The sequence below is a fragment of the Anabrus simplex genome, chromosome 8 (assembly GCF_040414725.1).
Source record: "Anabrus simplex isolate iqAnaSimp1 chromosome 8, ASM4041472v1, whole genome shotgun sequence".
Taxonomy (NCBI): domain Eukaryota; kingdom Metazoa; phylum Arthropoda; class Insecta; order Orthoptera; family Tettigoniidae; genus Anabrus; species Anabrus simplex.
In genome coordinates this window covers 212962234-212976813 of record NC_090272.1, presented here as the reverse complement: position 1 = coordinate 212976813, position 14580 = coordinate 212962234, and the positions used below count along the sequence as shown (strand labels likewise).

At 42.1% G+C, this 14580-nt stretch overlaps 1 protein-coding gene across 1 annotated transcript in view; it reads left to right on the top strand.

Moving 5' to 3' along the window:
* Positions 1–3380: 3380 nt before the first annotated feature.
* The window catches only part of LOC136878709 (uncharacterized), a 31435-nt gene continuing 20235 nt past the window's right edge, over positions 3381–14580 (top strand). The window contains exons 1-2 of the mRNA XM_067152148.2: positions 3381–3425; positions 11195–11330. Of these exons, the coding sequence (XP_067008249.2) occupies positions 11238–11330 (93 nt within the window). The 5' untranslated portion in view covers positions 3381–3425; positions 11195–11237. The remainder of the gene's footprint in view (positions 3426–11194; positions 11331–14580) is intronic.

The window sequence follows — 14580 nt, the reverse complement described above, 5'->3', positions numbered from 1 at the left end:
TAGAACCATGAAACTACTTGTGATTAGTACCGCCACGCGGAGGACATCATGGGTTGCTTTTACTTGCGCGTAGTACCACTATATTAGGTACCAAATAGGTTTGTGATTAGTAGCACACAGGAGCACCGTGCGGTCGGTTTTTGCAATACCTGTGATTAGTACCACCATATGAGCGGGACCATGGGATGATGACTACCATGGTTCTGCCTTGCCTATGATTAGTACCCACTCTATGAGGAACACCACGGGATAGTGCAGGTCTTTGTGGTTAGTACTCTTATGTGCTGAACACCATAGGTTGGCGTTGCCTGTACATGGCACCGAAAAGTGAGAAAAACCATAGGTCTGTATTATATGTCGAATTTCTTAACCTGTGAGTTGTACCATGATGTGTGGAATACCGCGAGTCTCTGCTACTTTCAATTAGTACCGCAACATGACAAATACCATGGTTCTACTTTCCTAGCGATAAGTAACGTTATGGGAGGCCGATCACTTGGATTTTGGACCCCCTTTAGACTGCAAGCATCATCGATTCAGTATTATGCTTTAGCAGCAGTCCCTTGGTCAGTAATCCTATTGTTTTACGTCAGTTTCTGTGAATGTAAAGCATTGCGGGTCGCATCCACTGTTTGTTTTAAATTCATGTCCATCCATTCATTCTTCGTCCTCACGTTTTGAATTCTGGCCAGTGGAGACTTTGGACTTTTAATTTGTCATTTCATTTCGTCCCATTTAGGACCATTAGGGGCCGATGACCTCGATGTTAGGCCCCTTTAAACAACAATCATCATCATCATCATCATCATCATCATCATCATCATCATCAACTACTCCCTATTTCATACAAATGCCCATAGAAGTTCTTACACACTTCACTCCTATCCGCTGGTAAAGAAACGTAGTATTTCACTGTCATCAGTCTGTCTCAATGACGATTTTTGCCTGTTCTTCGACCTTTCTTACAAGTCCTTTTGTCCTTTATTTCAAGACCTTATATTAGGAACTGATCTTGAATTTTGGATTCATCTAAATCATAGAAGTCCGCGGAAATATTTTTCTGATCGTCTTATTGCACTTCATTTGAAAACACGTTCGTACAATGAGTTTCAATTTCTTAGCAGGAACCACTTTTCCTTGTCGTGTAGTGTATTGTTAACTTAACGTTTCTTTGTTTTTATCATTTTCCTCTTTGTGATTTTCTTGATATAATGTTCAATACGTTCTTCTGAAGTTATTCTTTCATTTTCGGCCTCAGCAGTACGTGCAATATACAGTACTTTCAAAATTAAGGGGAAGAAAGTTATTCAGTACAGTAACGAATAATACCTTGTGTGTGTGTGGCTATTGCTGGTGTGGTGTACCCATTGTAAAACAGGTTTTCAAACGAGGGTGGGAGAACCGAGGGAGTTGGCCATTTGGTGAGCTGTGAGCTTACATTCGGGAGATGGTGTCTTCGAACACCCCACTGTCGGCAGCCTGAAAATGGCGTTCTATGGTTTTCCATTTTCACACCAAGCAAATATCGGGGCTGTACGTAAAATAAGGCCATGGCCGCTTCCTTCTCACTTCTAGGCCTTTCCTATCCCATCGTCGCCGTAAGACCTCTGTGTCGGTGCGACGTAAAGCAACTTGTAACAGTAAAAACAAGAGAAAGACAATGGGCGGTGTCCGCCTTTAGTTAGAGTGGTGGAGGAATGTTGAGGGCAGTAAGATCACGCAGTCCCTGAGCCAAAGAAATAATACTGTCGTTGCTTTTACGTCCCAATAACTACGATTACAGTTTTCGAAGACGCCGAAGTGCCGGAATTTTTCCTGCAGGAGTTCCTTCACGTATATAACGAAATCATTTGCACGAATAGGCGCGGTTGGGGGAGAAAAGAATGAGGGAGCATACTTTACCGAGCTGAGTGCAACTGCTACCTGGCTGATATGGTAACGGCCTGATTGTTCATCCGAAAAGACATGGGTTCGATTCCTCCAAAGGAAAACGAAAAATATAAAGAAACGAACCTTCCCACTTCTGCAGGTACACATGGCCATGAGGTTCACTCAGCCTACACGAAAAATGAGTACCAGGTTAATTCCTGGGGACAAAGGCGGGCGGGCGTAGACCTAACCACTCTACCCCATCACGTGCCGAGGTTACGTATAGTGGAAGCCTTCACCTTCCACCTCTCCAAGGGCCTTCATGGCCTGTACAGAGGTAACTTTGCTTTGATTACGACTGTACTGTACAGCACTTTCAGAAGCATAATTAAATAAAACTAGCCGATTTCACCTTCAGTTACAATCAGCGATATTTATTTGAAAATGTAACATTAGATGGAGTACATGGAGGAGGTTTAACACATTAATTTTATTTAATTGTCTCCCTCCGCAGAGTAACGGTTGCAACTATTAGCTGTCGCTCTCGGAAGGCCGGGTTCGATTCCTGGCACTGCCAGAGATTTAAGAACGGCACGAGGGCTGGTAGTGGTCGCTCAACTCCACTGCAGGTGTGACTGGAGAAAGCTGCACCATCTCGGGACGAGAACACAAGTTTGCTTTACTTTAAAATACCCCATGGCACAACAGCCAAGAAGGGCCTTGGCGTACCAAACGACCGCTGCTCAGGTCGTTGTTCTTGGCTTTGTAGACCGGTTACTTTACTTTACTGAAGTTAATTTTTTAATATATATTATTTAATCCGTTTACACTCCAGCGTTGGTTTTTCCCTCGGACTCAGCGAGGTATCCCACTTCTACTGCCTCAAGGGTAGTGTCTTCGAGAGTGAGACTTTTGGTCGCGGGATATAGCAGGGCAGGAGGACCAGTACCTCACCTACTGTGCTGAACAGGGGCTTCGTGGAGGATAAAAAGGCTGGAAGTGATAGACAAGGACGAGCAAAAGAAAGCGGCCGTGGCCTTAAGTTAGGTACAATCCCGGCATTTGCCTGGAGGAGGAGTGGGAAACCACGGAATACCACTTCAAGGATGGCCGAGGTGGGAATCGAACCCCCTTTACTCAGTTGACCCAGACTGAGTGGGCCCCGTTCCAGTCGTCGTATATCTTTTCAAATTTTGAGGCAGAGTCGGGAATTGAATCGGGGCCTCCGGGGGTAGCAGCTAATCACACTAACCACTACACCGCAGAGGAGGACGCCTGAAATTTAAATGAGTAAAACATTGAAGGCGAGACTTCATAGTCCGATTTAGATCGGGGCCCACCGATTAGCCGACATCCGCCCGACGCTCTTTGAATGAAGCAACAACAAATTATCACTAAATTATGCACATGAGAAAATACTTTCTAAAACAATGTCTGAGCACCGGAAAAGAGAGAGACGTCAAGGTAGTCCTAACCAGAATTATTATCAACGTGTAATCGGTAGCGGCGGGCAGTGTGGTCACTGTGTGGGAAGTGTTCGCGTCGCGCCGACGTAGGTAAGTCACTGGACACGTACACAGAGTAGTCTTCCTTCTTTTGCTATAACATGTTAACTGTCGCACTGTTGTTAGACTGCCGTGCCTTTCAGCGTTCAGTCTGTTAATTAACTAAAGGCTTCAATAATCCTCTTTTTGTAATTAGTTCTGTGGTCTCGTTTAGTTCTAAACCTCTTATCTTTAAATCGTTAGAAATTGAGTCTAAACAGCGTCTTCTTGGTCTCCCTCTACTTCTCTTACCCTCCATAACAGAGTCTGTTATTCCCCCGGTTAACCTAAACTCTTCCATTCGCCTCACATGACCCCACCACCCAAGGCGGTTTATGCGTACAGCTTCATTAATCGAGTTCATTCCTAACTTACCCTTTATCTCCCCAATCCGAGTATACTCCTGCCATTGTTCCTACCTTTATGAACCAGCGATCATTCTCGTTACTTTCATGTCTGTTACTTTTAACTTATGAATAAGGTATCTTGAGTCGACCCAACTTTCACTCCCGTAAAGCAAAATTAGTCTGAAAACAGACCAGTATAAAGATAGTTTCATCCGGGAGCTGATGTTCTTCTTACAGAATACTGTGCGAGCTCATTGTATTAACTTTACTAAACCTTGATTCAATCTCACTTACTATACTGCCATCCTGGTAGAACATACATCCTAAATACTTAAAAATTATCTACCTCTTCCAGTTTTGTATTGCCAACCTGACATTTACTGTAGTTCCTTACCGACATTACTTTAGTCTTGAAAAGCTAATTTTTGTACCATACTCACTGCACCTAATTTCAAGTTCCGAGATTTTAGACTCCAGAGTTTGAGCGCAGTCTGCCATTAACACCATATCGTTGGCTTACTACATTTCCACATAACTGATACAGTTCACACTTCTCCCGTACACGTGTTCTATTCTCTCATTTGTCCATGTCTCCCTGATCTTACATTTGGATACAGTATTTTAAATGTTGAAAAGCCCGACTCGTTGGCTGAACGGTCAGCGTACTGGTCTTCGGTTCAGAGGATCCCGGGTTCGATTCCCGGCCGGGTCGGGGATTTTAACCTTAATTGGTTAATTCCAATGGCACGGGGGCTGGGTGTATGTGTTGTCTCCATCATAATTTCATCCTCATCACGACGCGCAGGTCGCCTACGGGAGTCAAATAGAAAGACCTGCACCTGGCGAGCCGAACCCGTCCTGGGATATCCCGGCACTTAAAAGCCATACGACATTTCATTTCATTGTTGAAAACATTCCTTGGCACACAAAGTAGGCGGCCCCATACAACGAAAAATGTAAAATTAAGCAATTTCCTCAATTGTGTCGAAAATTGAAGGGCTAAAGGGTCCAGAAAGGTTTCAGGTTGTGAATCTTCGATAGCTCTATCAAACTTAAAAAAAAAATAATTAAAAATCACTTTCGGCCTAAATGCAGTTCCCGGAAAAACGGCCTAAAATCACTTGTTTCTTAACTCGTTTTCTTTTTGATTCAAATCCTAGCCAAATTATCTTATTTATACAACTATTTCTGTAATGTGTTCCTTGGTTCAATAACCTCAGGCGTTTTTTTTTTAATTTTTACAATTTGCTTTACGTCGCACCGACACACATAGGTCTTGTAGCGACGGTGGGATAGGAAAGGCCTAGGAGTGGGAAGGAAGCGGCCGTGGCCGTAATTAAGGTACAGCCTCAGCATTTGCCTGGTTTGAAAATGGGAAACCACGAAAACCATCTTCAGGGCTGTTGACAGTGGGATTCGAACCCACTGTCTCCCGGATGCAAGGTCACAGCCGCGCGCCTCTAACCGCTCGGCCAACTCTCCTGGTGGGATTGTAATTTTTAGGAATAAATAAAGAATATATTCTCATACTTTATTATATTTTATTTACCTAAAATTCGTAGCTCAGATCCCTAGGATGTTTTCAACATTGAGTTGCTTGCCTGAAGGGTGTGGACTTTTGGAAAACCCTATGCGATTGAAGTTTCTCCATAAGAGGGTTCTACTCCTGAATATCTTCGCGTGTGATTACCACATCTTAAAGTTTCCTTTGCATCTAGGTGAACGACGCCCCCTTGGTTTTCTTATCTTGAAAATATTTCAAGTTCCGGTTGCTTAATCATCATGTCCTCATTCAGTCAAGTGTCCATAATAGGTAATCCTCCTTGCGTCAGACATATTTTTCCTTGTGCGTATATAGTTAGTGGTTATGTCCTCTTGTGAACTCTCCATCTTCTATAACAGGACAAGGATTCTCCTAAAGGTATTTTCTTCTTTCTTTCTTTCTTTCTTTCTTTCTTTCTTTCTTTCTTTCTTTCTTTCTTAGTGGAAAGGATGGTAAATAAACTCCATTGTCATAAGGCAGCAGGAATAGATGAAATTAGACCTGAAATGGTGAAGTATAGTGGGAAGGCAGCGATGAAATGGCTTCATAGAGTAGTAAAATTAGCGTGGAGTGTTGGTAAGGTACCTTCAGATTGGACAAAAGCAGTAATTGCACCTATCTATAAGCAAGGGAACAGGAAGGATTGTAACAACTATCGAGGTATCTCATTAATTAGTATACCAGACGAAGTATTCACTGACTTCTTGGAAGGGAGGGTGCGATCAGTCGTTGAGAGGAAGTTGGATGAAAACCAGTGTGGTTTCAGACCACAGAGAGGCTGTCAGGATCAGATTTTCAGTATGCGCCAGGTAATTGAAAAATGCTATGAGAGGAATAGGCAATTGTGTTTATGTTCCGTAGATCTAGAGAAAGCATATGACAGGGTACCGAGGGAAAAGAAGTTCGCTATACTGGGGGACTATGGAATTAAAGGTAGATTGTTAAAATCAATCAAAGGCATTTATGTTAACAATTGGGCTTCAGTGAGAATTGATGGTAGAATGAGTTCTTGGTTCGGGGTACTTACAGGGTTTAGACAGGGCTGTTAACTTTCACCTTTGCTGTTCGTAGTTTACATGGATCATCTGCTGAAAGGTATAAAGTGGCAGGGAGGGATTCAGTTAGGTGGAAATGTAGTAAGCAGTTTGGCCTATGCTGACGAGTTGGTCTTAATGGCAGACTGGGCCGAAAGCCTGCAGTCTAATATCTTGGAACTTCAAAATAGGTGCAATGAGTATTGCATGAAAATTAGCCTCTCGAAGACTAAATTGATGTCAGTAGGTAAGAAATTCAACAGAATTGAATGTCAGATTGGTGATACAAAGCTAGAATAGGTCGATAATTTCAAGCATTTAGGTTGTGTGTTCTCCCAGGATGGTAATATAGTAAGTGAGATTGAATCAAGGTGTCGTAAAGCTAATGCAGTGAGCTCGCAGCTGCGATCAACAGTATTCTGTAAGGAGGAAGTCAGCTCCCAGACGAAACTATCTTTACATCGGTCTGTTTTCAGACCAACTTTGCTTTACGGGAGCGAAATCTGGGTGGACTCAGGATATTTATTCATAAGTTAGAAGTAACAGACATGAAAGTAGCAAGAATGATTGCTGGTACAAACAGGTGGGAACAATGGCAGGAGGGTACTCGGAATGAGGATATAAAGGCTAATTTAGGAATGAACTCGACGGATGAAGCTGTACGCAAAAACCGGCTTCGGTGGTGGGGTCATGTGAGGGGAATGGAGGAGCATAGGTTACCTAGAGAATAATGGACTCTGCTATGGAGGGTAAGAGAAGTAGAGGGAGACCATGACGACGATGGTTAGACTCGGTTTCTAACGATTTAAAGATAAGAGGTATATAACTAAATGAGGCCACAGTACTAGTTGCAAATCGAGGATTGTGGCGACGTTTAGTAAATTCTCAGAGGCTTGCAGACTGAACGCTGAAAGGCATAACAGTCTATAATGATAATGTATGTATGTTTCTTTCTGTTTTTAGTTGACATATCAGTGGCGTAAGCAAGGGGGTGTGCAACGTTGGGGAATATGGCACTACAATCTAGGCTATAATTAATTTTAATCAGGCTGGGTGAAATGGTAGTTTAGGAGAAGGCTAACATATAATTCTCAAATAAATTTATCTATGTTATTATTGGTTTTATCCATAAACACTACATAATACAAGTTATAGATAAAACATTTTACGATCGCTTAGCTCTTATATAAGTTTACTCCATCTCTTTTTAATGAAACATAAAACACACTATGTCTGTCTGTTAGGTCATCAGCCCAGAGGCTGGTTGGATCCTCAAATAGCATCACCAAAGGCTATGCAGTTGTAGGGAAACCACAAAAACCAATGGCAGTACCAAAATGAGGCGTACTAGGCAAGATGAGGAGTGGGGTAGTTTGCCGTTGCTTTCCTCACTGGGCCAGACAGTGCTATTGTAGCACAACTAACTCTATGAGCAACACCTTTCATGACACTTAAACACACTGGTTGTGCTCTGAATGTCATTACTCAGCACCACCCATACCTCAGCAACTTCCATATTGTCACAGCCATGGATGAGACTGGGACTTCAGTGGAAGCTACACTTAGCTCTGGCATGTGCCAAGAGATGGATGCAAAAGTACTGTAACCATCAAGAAATGACAGCAGGCAGCAAAACACACTATACATATAAAATAAGAATTTTGTTTGTACATTGCTCAGAATTTTAAAAAAAGTGGTACTTCTGTATCGTTCATGTCCACAGTAAGAAAGAAATGCAAAATTTTAATTTTCCTTCATTTCTGTCTGTCTGTCTACCTATATTTATTTATTATTTATTATAATTATTATTTCCCTCCAAATCTAAAGTATTTCCTACCTTAGTGATCCTTAATGGAGAGAAATAACATTGCCCAACCTTGGCGAACATCTTCACCTATACTCTAGATACAATAATAATAATAATAATAATAATAATAATAATAATAATAATAATAATAATAATAATAATAATAATAATAATAATAGTATAATGGAATAGTGGGCCCTCCCCACAGCGATCACTGCGCGGAGGGTCGTGGTATTCACCCGCTATTCAACAATTACCAGAGATTCACGAGGCTGCTCACGAAGATAGTAGAAAATTGGTATAAAGAGATAATTGCCCCCCCCCCCCCCGCTCGTCAGTGCTGACTGCTGGCTGGGGCATGAAGATTGGTCTGTCTATATGTATGTACGTATGCTCATAACGAGAGAATAGAGGAACAGAATTTAATGAAAATCCGTGTGCAACTTTGGGGAATAAGGCACTACAATCTAGGCTATAATTAATTTTAATCAGGCTGGGTGAAATGGTAGTTTAGTGGAAGACTAACATTCAATCCTCAAATAAACCCACCTATGTTATTATTGATCCTATCTATAAACACTACATAACAAGAGTTATAGATAATACAATAATTTATGATCACTATATAAGATTTTTTTTTTGCTAGTTGCTTTACGTCGCACCGACACATATAGGTCTTATGGCGACGATGGGACAGGAAAGGGCTAGGAGTGGGAAGGAAGCGGCCGTGGCCTTAATTAAGGTACAGCCCCAGCATTTGCCTGGTGTGAAAATGGGAAACCACGGAAAACCATTTTCAGGGCTGTCGACAGTGGGATTCGAACCTACTATCTCCCGAATACTGGACTATATAAGTTTACCGTATCGGCCATGATAACAGAGATATTCACAAAGTTAATTTTCCATATCAACGCCGTGCTACGAGGAAGTGGTTGAACGGAATGTAATGAAACTCGGCATATAAAGTCGGAGAATAAGGAAATATTCATGCTTGGTGAAATGGTAATTCAGGGGAAATCCTAAAATTTAATTTTCAAATATCGTTTTTATTAGTTATTTTTAGAGTGCAAAGAAGCGAGTACGTCACAACAAGCAGCTGTCAGAGAGAGACATGCCCACTTATGAGCCTCAGAATCTGGCGAACGAAAATACATTCATGCACATACTAAGAAATTATCATGTCAACAACGGGTACTTCAGCTAATATCTAATAAACAATATTAATTGACTAATAACCGGAAATACTGCCTGCTGTCATTTCTTGATGGATACAGTACTTTTGCATCCATCTCTTGGCACATGCCAGAGCAAAGTGTAGCTTCCACTGAAGTCCCGGTCTCATCCATGGCTGTGACAATATGGAAGTTGCTGGGGTATGGGTAGTGCTGAGTAATAATGACATTCAGAGCACGACTAGTGCATCTGAGTGTTATGAAAGGTGCTGCTCATAGGGTCAGTCGTGCTGCAATAGTACTTTCTGACCCAGCGAGGAAAGCAATGGCAAACTACCTCACATCTCATCTTGCCTAGTACGCCTCATTTTGGTACTGCTATTGGTTTTTGTGGTTTCCCTATAACTGCATAGCCTTTGGTGATGCTATTTGAGGATCCAACCAGCCTCTGGGCTGATGACCTAACAGACAGACAACCGGAAATAACAATAGCCTAGTAATGATGGTAGAAATTACAATAATATTGTTGTTGCTCTTCCATATCTCTCGCAGCTTTCTTCCGTTGACTTCTAGAGGGAAGACCTTCTCCGTCGATATTTAATGTATGGAGAGCCATATTTCATTCATCGGAGAATTTTCCTACATAGTGAAAGTGTACGTTTTGAGTAGGGAGTAGGCGATTGTAAATATTGTAATGCTGATGCACACATCTTCATTCTAGACTATTATGCCTTTCAGCTTTCAGTTTGCAAGCCTCTATCAATTTACCAAGATCCTCCACAATGCCGTTTGCAACTAGCTCCGTTGTCTCCTTTATTTTCTCACTTCTTACCATTAAATTATCATCTAACATCTTTACTGATATTGCCCTGAATTCTCGTATGTAACATATTCTGCTTGATTTTCTTCACATCACCCCATCTCACCGAAACCAGTTTATGCACACAGCTCCATGCACAAAATTCACGATAAATGAGTTTTATTCGTTTAGAGACTTAAAGTCTGTATAGTCTGGTATAGCCTGGTATAGACTATACCAGATCGAGGACGGAGTACACAGACCCTGACTCAAGATAGCGGGAAGTAAAGACGTGAATCCAGACAGGGATCGTGTTACAAGCTGCCCAATAATATGGTCTATGGTCATAAACACATCCTAACTTTGAGATGCAAGGGCATTCTAAGAATCTACTTTTGGCAATAAGAAAAGCAAGTTAATAATTTTTTTCCACAAGCCTACAAATACAAATGGCACTTATAAAAAGATTTTATCTCCTCGACTGGAAGCTGACATGTGTTTTTATTAATATTTTAGTTAAGAATATGTTTTAATTGTACTTCAGTAACATCTTAAGTAGTTAGTTGGTGAAAAATTAATCAGCGTTTTTTAAATACGCTTCCGAACAGAAGCTAAAAACGACACTTAAAAACGTTTTTATCATCTTATTGGAAGAAGAGAATTTAACAATATTTTAGTTAAGGGCAAGTTATTCATAACTTTTTAAGCATTCTTCCCCCCCACTCCAACCCCTCCTCTCTGCCACCATCCTCACAATATACTAAAAATTTTAATTTTCCCATGAGAAATTATCAAGGCTAATACGAGAACATATACTGTGCATATTTTACCTTCTTTACACCTAAGCTTATGTAAATATAGCTGATGATGACTGCAAAGCAGTCGAAACATGAAGCCTACTACTAATGATTTATAAAATTGCCAAAGACAAATAAAAGTATCGATTAGGTGGATAAATATTTCTTTGATTGTCATATCGATAGGGATATGAAGTGGATAGGTTGTAACACTGCAACTTAGTTGAGTATTTTTAATGGTATAAAATTACCCGAAATTTTTAATCTGCCTGACTGTTTCAGCTATCCGAATGTCTCTGAAGCTTCTGGAGGCGTAGGAGATGCCATGAAACCTCCCTTTAATATCGTGCGTGTGGCTCTTTACTGTCTAACTGCAGGTTTCCTGCTCTACCTAAGTTGGCCTCTACTGACTGGTCAGGTAAGTAGAGTTGGTAGCACTGAGGACTCTTTCAAAGTATAGCGGGAGCGATGTCCATCTCTCTCGTGTCTTCTGCTTCATACACAAGTGAGTTATGTTGGTAGCACTGAAAAGTATTTCAAAGAATAGCGGGAGGGATCTCCATCTCTCTCATGTCTTCCTGTTTCATAGATAAGTGAGTTATGTTGGTAGCACTGACAAGTCTTCCAAAGTACAGAAGGAGGTATTATTGGGAGATCAGAAGAATGCACATGCCCGGTGAGGCACGGGGTGAAGGGGTTTTCACCAGCAGAGCCAGTGACGCAATGGCTACCATAGCAACTCCGCTACTACCTAGGCGACTTTAAATTATCTTCTACTGACAGTTCTTCGCACTTGTCAGTTGTAATCAAGCAAACTGCAAAGTGTGAGTCATGTTTTCGTGTAGCAGATAACAGCCGATCTGTCTGGGCAGAACAGGAAGTTCGCGTGCTTGCAGGCCACATTCCTCATTCTTGCTTTCTTCTCATCTCTACATAGTACCTCCTCCTTTCTCATGTGTCTTCTTCTTTATGGACAGGTGAGTTATATTGGTAGTGCTGACAAGTATTTCAGTGCATAGCACGAGGAATTTCCTTGGTCTCGTGGTGTGTGTGTGAGAGAGAGAGAGAGAGAGAGAGAGAGAGAGAGAGAGAGAGAGGTATTCGTAGTACTGGCAAGTCTTTTCAGGTAATAGTGATTAGTAGGAGGAATCTTACTGGCTCGTGTGTCTTCTCCTTCATAGAGAGGTGAGTTAGGTCGAAGGTACTGATAAATTTTCCCGAGTAAAGCTGGAAGAATAATCTTTTGCTTCGTCTGAATTCTCCTTTATTGACAGGTTCGTTAGGCTGATAGTATTGAGAAGTATTTTAAAAGTCTAGTAGATGGAATCTGTCTCTCCTCAATACTGTTGCATTGACAAGTGAGTTAAGTTGGTCTTTTGAAGAAAAGAACAAAGATTTTCGTTCTGTCCTGCGTGACTTCCCATCCGCAGAAAGTTAGGTTTGTAGCACTGCTAGGTACAGCAGAAAGAGTTACATTATTCACTATCTGATCTGTTTCCATGGATAAGTGACTTAAGTCTTCACAAGTTTTCTGAAGTACAATTCGATCAGGACTGCTCTCTGATGTGGTGGTTAGTGTAGTTAGCTGCCACCCCCGGAGGCCCGGGTTCGATTCCAGACTTTACCACGAAATTTGAAAAGTGGTACGAGGGCTGGAACGGGTTTCACTCTGCCTCGGGATGTCAACTGAGTAGAGGGGTGTTTGATACCCACCTTAGCCATTTTCGAGGTTGTTTTCCGTTAATTCCCAATTCTTTTCCAGGCAAATGTCGGGATGGTATCTACTGTAACTTAAGGCCACGGGCGCTTTCTTCCCCTGTTCAGCATAGCAGGTAAGGACGCCTGGGCGAAGTACTGGGCATTCTCCCCAGTTGTATCCCCGACCCAAAGTCTCACGCTCCTGAAGTGGGATCCCTCGCTGAGTTCGAGGGATAACGAAGCCTGGTGGGTAAACGGATTACGAAAGAAGAAGAGAGACAATCCGATCAACCCTGCTCTCTCATTAGTTCGATAGGTCCTGAGAAATCACGACAAGAAGGTGAGTGGTATGTCGCATTTATATAGAGATGGGAAAATAATTTATATTTAACATGCTCTTCCATCACAAACTCCGCCATAGCCGATCCGAAGCCCGGTTGAGAAAGGAGGAGGGACTCTGGTTACATCGTGTAGAGATCTAATTTGACAACGGTATGAGCAGGGAATAGCGACGAACACCAAATTGTGAAGTAATCAGAGAACGGGCACAGACGCCCGCCCACTGTGCTTTCGGGACTGTAGGCCAATGACTCGCATCACCGAAAAACGTTTTTACTGAAACTGTAACAAAGAGAAACCGTACAGAAAAACAGATGACGATTTTTTGGCATGAAACAGGTCACGAAATGTTGGAATATACGAACACTGCGACAAACAGGAAGACTAAAATAGGTCTGCTCAGAGATGATGAACTACCAACTTGCTATCTTGGGAATATAAAAAGGAGAAAATGTGGATGGATAGGTCATTGTCTGAAAAAGGAGGATGCCATCGAGAAAGAAGCACTCAGATGGAACCCACAAGGAACAAGAAAAAGAAGAATACCAAGGATGACCTGGAGAAGTGTGGAGGAAGAGATGAGGAAGGACGGCAAATCCGTGGCAGACTTAAAGCTGATTGCAGCAGACGGAAAGCGGACACAGGATATAAGTAAAGTATTTCTTCAGATGGGAACAGCTGCGACCAGAATGGTTTTCTTAGACCTCCTTGCGATAACACCCTAGCCTTGTCTTGTTCTAGTCGATTGCGCTCTCTTTATCGGTAATACACCAAACCTTGACTCATATTAGGTTGTTGTTCGCAATGGAACGCAATACGTAGAACTTTTACAGTTCGACCGTTTATAGACGCAGCCTGGTGTTTATCAGCAGGCGTTTATGAGGTGGTTGTTGCACAACGCTGATAACATAGGCTGCCTTTCCGGGAGATTGTGTAACGTTTAACCTGGAGGCACGCTCTACTTAAGTGGATTACACTCTGGGGAAGAGCAAGAATTTCAACTTAACATTCAAAATATTTAGAGGAATTATTAATTTAATCCATAATGTGAATAGCGGGAAACACCAATGCTAGCGCGTTTTGATCTACAATCATAAACAAGAATTAAGGATTCACTTGAAGGCAATGTCGTGGTGAACTACACTTGTTGGCCGTAATACTAAAATAAGCGTTTTGACGGATAGTTCTGAAGTTGGACAGTGTTGTCATATTCCTGCATTCCTTTCACCTTCCCTTCTCCTCCGGCCGACTTGTTCGTTCAGACCGCTGTGTTCTGTTGTACGTAACTCAGAAGTGAGAAGTTTGGCAACTCCAAGCAACACGAGTCGGCCAGCAGGCTTACCTCCATGGCAACCGCAGTGGGCCCGCCCACATTTCCATGGCAACTATAGCCTCCACTTCCTCCTCCCCGCCCAGGGAGGCAGTAAATGTACCTCTCTCTAAGAAATGTCAGAACGCATCTTTCAGTACTAGAGCTACAGTGTTAAAGGACCTCATGATTCTTCTTACTAGTACCGGTATTTCAAGTTTACCTAAACTATAGCTGAAACCTAGACATTCAGTTGCGTGAAGACATTCTGGTTTCACCGCTGTATTGTAATGCCTTGGAGGCTCTGTGACTCAGGCGACAA